An 11,629-nucleotide genomic window follows, 5' to 3' on the forward strand; every position below is an offset into this window, starting at 1 on the left:
GGGGGGGTATGCTACTCCAGAGGGCAAGCACAGCAACATGGAAAGTACCCTTCCTTGGTCTCAAGACATAAGAGTGTTTTACTGAGTGGTCAATTCTACTTAATCTCATCACATTCTTGAAGACACACGTTGTGTTTCACAAGCACAAGAGCACTGGATATTGGTACATTTTCCCCCCAGCTAGTTTAAAAAAAAATGCGCAGTTGATATATCCCATCACACTAATCAGTGTACCAACACATCCACTGATGGATCAGAGGAAAGGGCTAGAAAACAGTTAAATTAATTAATTCATGAATTATACAAATCAAAGCACAGCCTGAGCTTTCATTGAAAATAATATCGAAGTGCTTGGCCATTGCCACCTTCTGGGATTTTTCCTCCTTTAGTCAATACGCTGATGTTTCCTGGTGGTCTCCATCCAAGTCCTAACCAGGTTCAACTTATCTTTCAAAGTTAGCCAAGGTCAAGCAGAAACTGCCACTTGATGTGAAGAGGTGGAACAAACTAGTCTGAAAGACGTTGGGTTGGCTCGCCTTGCCTTGCCTTGCCTGTTCTCCCTCTTTCACCATTGAGACATATTCACAACCGTTCATCCAACACCAGAATTCCCATCCTTTCCTTCCATCCGCTTCCTCCCATTCCTAGCTAAGTCCTCAATATTGTTGCTAGTCTAGAAAGATGCTTCTCATCCCACTGAGCAAACAAGATGGGCTTTGAGACGTTGCAGGCAGATGCTGCTTCACGGTCCCCTGCGCCTTGAAGCAGCTTTTGGACCTGACATCCAAAGTGTTGCGCAATTAAGAAAGGAAGGAAAAACAAAGGGAGAGAGGAGGGAAGGTCAATTTGACCAAGTTTTTCACCTGCTGGAAACCACACTGAAGGCTTCTCTGGAAGGCGTCTCACCTATAAGGCAAAGGCTTACGTGGTTTTTTTTCTTTTCCTTTTATTAAACCAGCTTAGCTCTTCCTCTTCTCTGTTTCTTGTCTACTGGATCTGAGCTTATTGACTGTCTTCTTCTGCAATATTGTTTTGACCTTTTATGGGTTCTCTAGCACAGCTTGTTTCTTTATCAATACTTGGGCTCGTGTGTCTTAGTGTGACAGCCCTCAATGCGTATTTTCTATGTTCTCCACTGACGATGGGTTATAGTTGAGGGCTGACAGACAAGAAGGACATGCCCGTCTGGTTTGGGTCTGTGTCCCATTGGTGTATCTTTACTGATAAGTCCATTTCTACCTTAATATACAGGTGTTCTCAAACAGAAAAATGCACCTGAATATTTAAATATACCCTTACCGAATTTTTTCTCAATATATGTATATTTCCCTGCAAAATATATTTTAATATGTGACGCATCTTTGAGTTAAGAACTAAGCTGAACATTAGAAATGTGCAAGATTTTGTGCATTTGGCACATTTGTCTAGGACAGGGGTAGGCAACCTCGGCTCTTTTATGACTCATGGACTTCAACTCCCAGAATTACTGAGTCAGCTATGCTGGGGGGAAAGCGAGAGGTTTCCAAGCTGAGCCATGCTGGCTCAGGAATTCTGGGAGTTGAAGTCCACAAGTCCTAAAAGAGCCAAGGTTGCCTACCCCTGCCCCAGATGGTGGGCAAGGAGTTGTGGTTGAAGATCAAGGGTCTGTACAAACAGGCGGTCCAGGGGCAATGCACAGAGAGCTGAATTAGCTCAAGGACCTCACCACTGATGGGCCTACCACAGGGGTAGGCAGCCTCGGCTCTTTTATGACTCATGGACTTCAACTCCCAGAATTCCTGAGTCAGCATAGCTGACTCAGGAATTCTGGGAGTTGAAGTCCATGAGTCATAAAAAGAGCCGAGATTGCCTACCCCAGGTCTAGGAATATTAGAACTATTCAGTTTTAACCCTTTGAGGCCTAGATCAATACCTCAATTCCAAGGCCATTTTTTTTCCGCATAGAACAGCCAAGCTGGTGCTCTGAATATAAAATTTCTAAGAGCCCTCGTGGCAGCACAGAGGTTAGAATGCAGTACTGCAGGCTACTTCTGCTGACAGCCAGTTGCCAGCAGTTCGGCAGTTTGATCCTGACTGGCTCAAGGTTGACTCAGCCTTCCATCCTTCCGAGGTCGGTGAAATGAGCACCCAGATTGTTGGGGGCGATAGGCTGACTCTATAAACCATTACGAGAGGGCTGTAAAGCACTGTGAAGTGGTATATAAGTCTTAAGTGCTGTTTCTATTGCTATAAGAGAGGAGGGCTGTTTTGAAATCTCTTTCGACAGTTCTAAGGAGATGCCATGAACTAAATAAAGATGGCATCCATGTATTATTCATCTTACTGGAGGTTCCACCCCTGTAGCACTTTCTTTATTCTTCCCTGAAATGTTGAGGTGGTAGCAAATCGTGCCCTAAGTTCACAGAGTATAGACAGCAAGGGATTTGCCTGGAATGACCAAGGTCTGCCAGTCTTAATGTTGCATGACCCAGATTTGGTTATAAGAGGTTTTGCAGTTGCCAGAGGCAAAGACTAGGGAGGGAATGTGAATTACAGTGTGCCAGTTGGCTGCTAAGGAATGGTGGAGCACCACAATCCAACTTCTGATTGGAAGTGGTGCTTCTCTAACACAAGGTATTAAAAATCACAAAGCTATGTCTTATCTTTTTAAATTTTTGGAGAACAAAAAACCCTATAGTGTGCAAGGGCAATACAGAGTCAGTTCTGACAAACTGTTTCTTTACAGAAGTATACAGTAGTGGCCAAAATTGTGGAAACCTTTTGGGAAAAGTGTATTTTTTTGGAGTAGTGCCATAAAATTATATATCAATGGAAAGATAATTTAATCAAGAACGTAACGCAACATAGTTTATTCAATTATCTGTACTGTATTCTATGAAAAGTTATAGCCAAATAACCAGAAAAAGGAAGCACAACTCGCTTAGGTTGATCTCAGGTAGCTTTCCTTCGTCTGATGGTAGCCAAAAAGCATGAGTGTTTAGAGACCCAATCAGGTGTCATCTTGTTTTGGCCATGAGCCGATTGGATCACAGTAGGATTCAGTGATTGATGTCCTGTATTGAAGCTGAGAGGAGGACATTTGTCAGTGTGTTATGTGATCTCTATCAATTTGGTTGGGTTTTTTTTTGTTCTTTCATTTAGTGAGCTTATAAAACGTAATAAAATTAAAGTCATGGTGCAAAGAGTTGACTGGTTGCCCAGAAAGCGATGTAAAACAGTATTATGAAGTGAACAAGGCTACAGTTATAAAGAAATTGGAAGAAAAAAGGGTGGAAACTTAACCAAAGGTGGCATTTCTACTGTACACTTTTCCCAAAAGAATCACCTCCCGGCCGCCATTTTGAGACTTACAGAGGCCCAGACTGCCTGTAGGAACATTCCAGAAGGCAGTTTCTGACAATTTGAGGCAGAGGCCTCTAAAATTGACGAACCTTTCACAGGCAGATCGGATTGGGGAGGGCAAGCTCGTTCCGGAAGGATGCACTGCCTACCAACCCCCCATTGCCCACCCCCTTCACCGGGCCAGATCATCTCTGCTGGGCTCCCTTTCCACAATTTTGGCCACTACTGTAGAACAACATTACAACAAGGACAAGTGGTATCCCATCCATATAGAAGTATCACTTTGTTTTGTGCCTCACCTTCCTCATGTTGGAATTTAAAAATCCAGATGGAGACTTCTGTTGATGGATTGTGACTTCGAAGAAGAAATTCCAGATGATTCTTCAGAGCCAGCCAACCTGGTGCTCCTTGCTTTTTCTTTCTAGGTTAGCCAGCAAGACAGGAGTTTGATGAAGCCTCTTTATGAAAGATACAGAATTATAAAGCAGCTTCTATCAACGCCATCTTTGATTACAACTATTGTAAGTCTCATGAGGGTTGAGTGAAAAAATGCACCACCACACCAGGCGATGTTTCTTGTAGGCCCTCTTCAAGTTGTCCATTAGCTTTTGTTTTATGCCTGAGGCTCTCGTTAGTCCACTTGTTCTTCAGGAAAGAAATCCCATGGGACTTGTGTAGACATACGTTCAAGTAGAGTGGGATTGGGATTACTGGTTCATAGTATCAAAGCAATCTCTGCCAAATTATTACAGCCATGCTGTTGGTGACCACTGGGGTTTAGATATAATTGTGGTTCCTTGTACAGAGAAAGATCATCGTTCAGTTAGAATTCCACTAAAGACAGTCAGAACTGAAGAATATGAGCCGAGGTGGCGCAGCAGTTAGAGTGCAGTACTGCAGGCCACTTTAGCTGACTGTGTTCAGCAGGTCAGCGGTTCAAATCTCACCGGCTCAAGGTTGACTCAGCCTTCCATCCTTCCGGGGTAGGTAAAATGAGGACCCAGATTGTTGGGAGCAATGTAAATATATATATACATTGCTTACTGGTGTACACCGCATAGAGAGTGCTTGCACTTAAAGCGCTATATAAGTCCCATAAATAAAATAAATAAATAAAGAAGCTTCTTGGATGAGAAGCAAAACATGTTCAAGAAAAAAGAAAGAAAGTCCAGTTCCCTTTTGAAAAAACACCTTTGGGACATCGGTTAAGGATAATTAGTCTTTACCAAAGAGTCTCAGAGAACAACAAACCTATATTTCAGAACATGTTAGACACTGTGTTAAAGTGTAATTTACACCTCTTCTGATAATGAGCACTAGGACCTGGAATAAGGATCTGCAGTTTCTAATGTGAGGAAAGCCTTGGCCAGGGGTCGGCAACCTTGGCTCTTTTATGACTCGTGGACTTCAATTCCCAGAATTCCTGAGTCAGCTGTGCTGAGGGGAAAGGGAGAGGTTTCCATGCTGAGCCATGCTGGCTCAGGAATTCTGGGAATTGAAGTCCACGAGTCATAAAAGAGCCAAGGTTGTCTAGCCCTGGCCTTGGCCAAGCAACATTTCTAATACTTAAATACAAACCAAGCCAGTCTCTTTATTCATATAATTTTTGCTCTCTGGAATTAACGTTCTGGTCTGCTTCATTTGAAAGATGCATGGGTAGGCAGGGAGCGAACCTAATAACTCTTGTTCCCTGCTCCAAACAGGAAGAGGAAGATTCTGATGAAGAACCTCTTCAGAGTAGCTCCACTGGGTCTCTCCATTGGCCTCCTGAGGCACAGATGGCTCATTCAGATGAGGAGAATGAACCCGCCTTCGTTTCACCTCTGGATGAAAAGAAAGTGATGAAACAGCCAACCCTCTCGATGTCCAATTTACATGAAGCCACTATGTGAGTGCCAACTTCCCCCTTGTTGAAATGATGATGCACCTGTTGGTTTCAGGGATTATTTATTTATTTATCTATCCATCCATCCATCCATCCGTCCGTCCGTCCGTCCGTCCGTCCGCCCGCCCGCCCATCCATCCATCCATCCATCCATCCATCCATCCATCCATCCATCCATCCATCCATCCATCCATCCATCCATCTATCTATCTATCTATCTATCTATCTATCTATCTATCTATCTATCTATCTATCTAATATATATATATGTGTGTGTGTGTGTGTGTGTGTGTGTGTGTGTTTTCTGAGGTTTTCGCGGGTGTTTGTATGTAGGTCTTTGGTTATTCGGGTTTTCTCCTGTGTAAAATTGGAAGTGTCTTGGCGACGTTTCGACGAAGTCCCATTCGTCATTTCAGGCTGTGTTTTCAGCTTCGTGCTTCGAGGAGCTAAGACCACACATTGCTCCTCGAAGCACAAAGCTGAAAACACCAGCCTGAATGACGAATGGGACTTCATCGAAACGTCGCCAAGACACTTCCAATTTTACGCGGGAGAAAACCCGAATAACCAAAGACCTACACTCTCTCTCTCTCTCTCTCTCTCTCTCTCTCTCTCTCTCTCTCTCTCTCTCTCTCTCTTTCTATCTCTCTATATATCTATATCTATATCTATCTATCTCTATCTATCTATCTATCTATCTATCTCTATCTGTCTCTATCTCTATCTATCTATCTATCTATCTATCTATCTATCTATCTATCTATCTATCTCTCAACCAAGCTTATTAAGTGCTCATAGGAAAGAGTTTGCTTTGGTGATTGTGTTCAAAGTGATCATTAGGGCACAATGGAAATCTGCCCAATTGGTGTAAATTCATCTTCTCCTACTACCAAGTCATCATAAATACACTACTCATTTTATTGCATGGGTTTTGATCTTCCTGGGAACTCGGTAGGCAAAATTTTGGTTGGTTACATCTTTCTCAAGGGGAGTCTCCAGGGGACCCACCCATCACGCTGCATGTTTATTTGGGATTCTGATTTGCTCAACCGTCTATCACCTTAGGAGTTTTCCAGTCCTTCAGATCTTAACATTCCAATTCTTCTTTTGTAGGCCCGTGCTTCTGGAACATCTCCGAGAAACTAGAGCTGACAAGAAAAGGATAAGGAAAGTCTTACGGGAATTTGAGGAAGAGTTCTTTAGACAAACGGGAAGGTGAGATGGTCATATGCATGTTGAATCTGAACACTATGGATGGGCTTGTAAACCTCCCCAAAATAATGGTCCACCAGAGGAAGGTTTTAATGGGTTGGAGGCATAATTGCATTGAGTTGTTAGTATTTTCCAGCCTTGTGATAACTGAAAAAAAATATTTTTGTTTTCTTCGTTGAAACTGAGGTAAACTGCACCATTCAATTCCAAACATTTTGATTCCTGAATAATAGCAGAAAGTACCCATCTGCAAATGTGTAAAATAGGGTAAGAATGATTCTTACAGAGAAGTACTTTCAGTCTAAGCCCTTGGTGTTCCTGGAAATGATAACATTTTTATCCTCAGAGCACATGAGCAATTGTTAGGAAAGCATTGAATCACAACACACACTTTGGAGATTTGTCCTAATCATTCTGCAGGATTATTTGCACGTCACTTACAACTTTGGCAATATTCTGAAAAGAAGCTACATGAAAATAGCTTTGGTGATACTCTCTTGTTTCAAGTTCTACCTTACCTTTTTACCACTAGGTTTCTCAGGTAGAAAAAAATAATAGAAAATGATTGAATAATAATAGAAAATAATAATAATAATAATAATAATAATAATAATAATAATAATAATAATAATAATAATAATAATAGAAGAAAATAATTGAATAATATAATGTCATGAACCACCAAAAGGTTGAATAGAATAGAATAGAATAGAATGAATAAGGAATAGAATAGAATAGAATAGAATAGAATAGAATAGAATAGAATAGAATAGAATAGAATAGAATAGAATAGAATAGAATAAGGAATAAGGAATAAGGAATAGAATAGAATAGAATAGAATAGAATAGAATAGAACAAGGAATAAGGAATAAGGAATAAGGAATAGAATAGAATAGAATAGAATAGAATAGAATGGAATAGAATGGAATAGAATGGAATAAGGAATAAGGAATAAGGAATAGAATAGAATAGAATAGAATAGAATAGAATAGGAATGGAGAATAGAATAGAATAGAATAGAATAGAATAGAATAGAAGAGAAGAGAAGAGAAGAGAAGAGAAGAGAAGAGAAGAGAAGAGAAGAGAAGAAAGAAGGTTCCACTTTGATAAAAGAAAGTGGGACTTAGTCTGCCATCAAGATATATAGCCTTTTAATCTCTTAGAACTAACTTTTGCATCTAAATCTCCTGGGCCTGGAGGGCTGGCAGATGTTTCCTTGGCTCTCGTTTGGATTTTGCCCTCTCACCTACCCTTTCTGGACTCCTCTGGCTAAAGTAACGAAGTAATGAAATTTCAGAGTCCTGATTGGAAGGACGTCGTGAATCCTTGCTACCGTTTTTTGCTGAGGTCTGAACGCTCCCTTTTGCTGTTTTGCAGGAGTCCCCAGAAGGAAGATCGGATCCCCATGTCCGAGGAATACTTGGAGTACAAGCACATCAAGGCCAAACTCCGCCTCCTGGAGGTTCTCATCAGCAAACACGATGTCTCCAAAACCATCTGAAGCCAGTAAAAATGTCCTGACGTGAAGAAAGAGAACGTCTGGGTCTTTCTGCCCAGCGACTTGCTCTTGCGCCTCCTTAGGGTGATAATGCTCAGGTGAGCACAGCAGAAAGGTCTCGGAGCAGGCATGAGACTGCACAAGGAAGGAGTGACTGGATGGAGGACAGACTCTTCCCTGTGAATTCTCTCCTATTTCCAGAGTCTGTTTTCACCTCGACATTTGCCTACTGCTGAGCTAAAAGGAAGCAGCAGCCCTATGCAATTTCAGGAAGGTGGCTTGGGAAGCCCCCTGGGGTCTCTCAAAGCTCTGCTGGAACATCCTCTGGATGCTTGATGTCCAAACTATCTGGCCACCATCATTTGGACAACGATGCTCAAAACATTGGAAGGGCAAAGGAATAAGGAAGATGTACTGTCTCTTTGATCTGGGCTTCCCGGAGGGAAGCCTATGTGTGTATACAGCTGAGCGTTGTTGGTATGTCCAAAATTACGAATCCGTGAAGGGCAAAAATCCTGTCATGATAAAAAATCCCAGTTCAATTAACCCTTCACAATTCATTGCACACTCTCCCCTATGCCTGAGATGTTCCAGAAATCTTACCAAGGTCTCATGAGAATTCACACAACAAGAAGCACAAAATGACAAAGCTGCCTGTGAGATTTTTTGCCCTTCTGGCCTTTGAAATCTCATGAGATTTATTTGGCTTCAGGGAGGATTTTCCAAGATTCAATAACCTTTCAAAAGGGCCAATTCAGGAACCTGGGTGTCGCCCACCGCCTGCCTGTCACCACTTTTTGACAAGAATGTCATAATTCCACACACAAGGAACGACACCAGGCGTTGACGTCTTATGGAAGCGGTTATGACATCCTGCTCATCAGGATGTCATGAATTATGTAATGTGGGTTAGTCACCCAAAATTGCAATTTGCAAATCAGAATACACGGTGCTAAAGTGCGGAGTTGGGCTGTTGAGAGACTCCATCTTTCCCCCTCTTCCTTTCCCTTTTGGGCCAACAATAACGAGGCAGCTCTCGGTGCTTTTGATGCAAAAGATACGAGCAATGCTTAGCCAAATTCTCATAATAATTCTTGCAAAAACATTCAAGGGCCAGTTGGGGGCATTTGGGCTATGAGACCAGTTCTCGATTCCCAGGACTAAAGTATGCAATAATTTTTAAAAGTTTGGGTGAACTCTGTGCATGTTGAAGGAAATTTTTTTGGGGAAATGCAGTCATTGGCAGAGTTCAGCTGGCGGTAGAGAAAATTTTGGGTGCGAGGCTGCTGCCAAAGCTGCGTCAGGTTTGTGTTTATCCAGCTGAAGTGTTTATATTGCAATTTCCCTCTTTGTTACGGACATCGGCATATCTGCGTTCTGTGTTTTACCACTTCTGACTTTTCTTAAAAAGGGATGGGTGGATTAGAGCATAACGCCTTTTGATGAATTGTACTGAGAGGTCCAGAAATTGGAAAGTGATCTCTCCACATTTTACCTGCTCTGCAGAGGTTCAGAGCTTCATTAAACCTTGGGTCAATCAACGTTCAAGAGATGTCTCCTTCCCAAAGTGGCCTTGTTCTGCTCTGCCGCTCATATACTCTGGAGAAGGTTCTGGATGCTGCAAAGATACGTAGAATGTTCAGTTCAGGCTGTGGAAGTGGTGGAGAAGCACCAGGAACAGGAATGTCCAATTCAGAGGGCATCTTTTGGAAGGGAGGGCATCTTTTGGAAAACAACCGGATGGGTTATTCTACTCTTTCTTACTGAAGAAACAGGCTATCTTCTGAATGATTGCCTCTCTAGGCAGCTAACTAGATTATCCTAGTTTTCTGATTTTGCACAAAAGTGTGCAGCAACTTTTGACTGAGTGCTGGAATTCTCTTCAGGTTGCATTGTGAGTATATAAACATGGACTTATAGGGAAAACAAAATGAAAAGTGGACCAGTTTCTCTCTTGGACAGTTCAACACTGCTTTCTGACTTTATAAAACTGGTCCAAGCTTTATAATAGAAGCCACTCTCCTGAAACAAAAGCACCAGAAGTGTAGTTTATCCAGCTCCATGATCACTTGGGGAGGGGGGGGGTCTAAAAGTACATTTGCATTTGTGTGTGAGTTCACGTGTGCATGTAGGTTTGCTGACTAATTTTCTTCCATCCCCGAGCCAGGATTTGGGAAAACCATAGCCCCCCCTCTGTCCCACAAAACCAAGAAGGACCCATGCGCCTTCAGGTTTAAGCTGCCTATAGAAAGCTTCTGGGAACCAAATTCCACCAGCCCTGTCCACTCTATAAATGACCAGGGGAATCTAATGCCATCTGAAGGACTCTGCTGTGGATTCTCACCTATGGTTTAGAACAGTGGTTCTCAACCTGTGGGTCGGGACCCCATTTGGGGTCGAATGACCATTTCACGGGGGTCGCCAAACAATGCAGTCTGCCATTTTTTTCCCCTTTTCCTTAGCTGTGCTACTTTATTCTATTGGCTTTTGAAAGCCAATAGAATAGACTCTCTTGAATAGAGTCTAATTCTATTGGCTTTCAAAAGCCAATAGGAATTGTCCAGGCTGTCTCTGCCCTGCTGAGCCCGCCAAAAGTCCCATTCTGCAAACGGTGCTGCACCAGTTGAGTAGTCCTTGACTTATGACCGGTTGAGTAGTCCTTGACTTATGACCCGGTTGGGGCTCGCGGCATTAAAAAGGTTGAGAACCACTGGTTTAGAAGATCCTGCTTGGAGTACAGTACATATAGGCTTTCTCACTTCCCCTCCCGTATTATCCTTTCCCTGTTCTTCTGCACCCAAGTTCTTGCCCAGCCTTCTTCCATTTTCTTTCCTTCTGGCACCGAATGGAAAAACTAAAAAGTGATTCCAGAAGTCCCAAGACATCACAGTGGGGAAGGGAATCCCATGTAGAAGCTCAGGGAGGCGAGAGATGGAAGTGAAGCAAGGGAGTGACGGGTTGTTTCCTCTTCAGCTTCATACCTGCCAGTTGCTGACCAAAGGCCCACATGCCCACGTGTCGGTTCTTTAAGGCAGAACAGGTCAGGAGCCAGACCAAATCTGACTGGATCCATCCTTTGTTGAGAGAGAGAGAGAGAGAGAGAGAGACATAATTTTGACTGAGTTTTCCTTTCCCACCCTCTTTCCTGTAGTCTAGTTAAATAGGGAAGAATCAGACTGTTTCCCAGCTTAACACACTGTTTTCCCACCCATCCCTTCTGTCCAGCCTCTCCAAGGTCATCTCTGTGATCACACCCTGTTCCAAGTGCCAGGGCTCCATAGAAGCAGAAGGGTTGGTGGGACTTTTGAAACAATTCCTGCAAGTTTGGAAGGTTCATCCCCTTCCCAGCTGTAGAAATGTATTCTGTTTTGGCATTGTGCACGTTGACATGCATGTCACTCCCTTTGTAATTGGGAATCGTTAAGTTATTGGCTGCGTTTTAATGGCTCAGGGCTATCCTTTGATGTTACTTAAGGAAAAGGTCATCCAGATATGGAAGGGTAAGGGGGGAAGGGAGTTAAGCACTTAATTAAGCATATTACTGAGGCTATTTTAGGTAGGAATATGAAATTTCAGGCAAAGTTTTCTTGTGATACGTGTCTATCACCATCTTCCCCATTCTTGTGTCTTGATGATGGGTTGAATTCAACTCCATCATCCCTAAAGACTATGACAATTGTAGACCAAGATA

General features: G+C 42.6%; 1 protein-coding gene across 2 annotated transcripts in view; it reads left to right on the plus strand.

Annotated features, from left to right (window-relative positions):
- Positions 1 to 7,967, plus strand: part of FAM13C (family with sequence similarity 13 member C) — a 38,846-nt gene extending 30,879 nt beyond the window's left edge. For both annotated transcript variants that reach the window (XM_039366782.1, XM_039366774.1), the window contains 4 exons: positions 3,768 to 3,863; positions 5,046 to 5,230; positions 6,341 to 6,442; positions 7,818 to 7,967. In XM_039366782.1, the coding sequence (XP_039222716.1) occupies positions 3,768 to 3,863; positions 5,046 to 5,230; positions 6,341 to 6,442; positions 7,818 to 7,941 (507 nt within the window). In that variant the 3' untranslated portion in view covers positions 7,942 to 7,967. The remainder of the gene's footprint in view (positions 1 to 3,767; positions 3,864 to 5,045; positions 5,231 to 6,340; positions 6,443 to 7,817) is intronic.
- Positions 7,968 to 11,629: the final 3,662 nt, after the last annotated feature.

This window comes from Crotalus tigris, unplaced genomic scaffold (assembly GCF_016545835.1).
Source record: "Crotalus tigris isolate CLP2741 ecotype Arizona unplaced genomic scaffold, ASM1654583v1 scf7180000017598.18339901613:2243638, whole genome shotgun sequence".
Classification (NCBI taxonomy): Eukaryota; Metazoa; Chordata; class Lepidosauria; order Squamata; family Viperidae; genus Crotalus; species Crotalus tigris.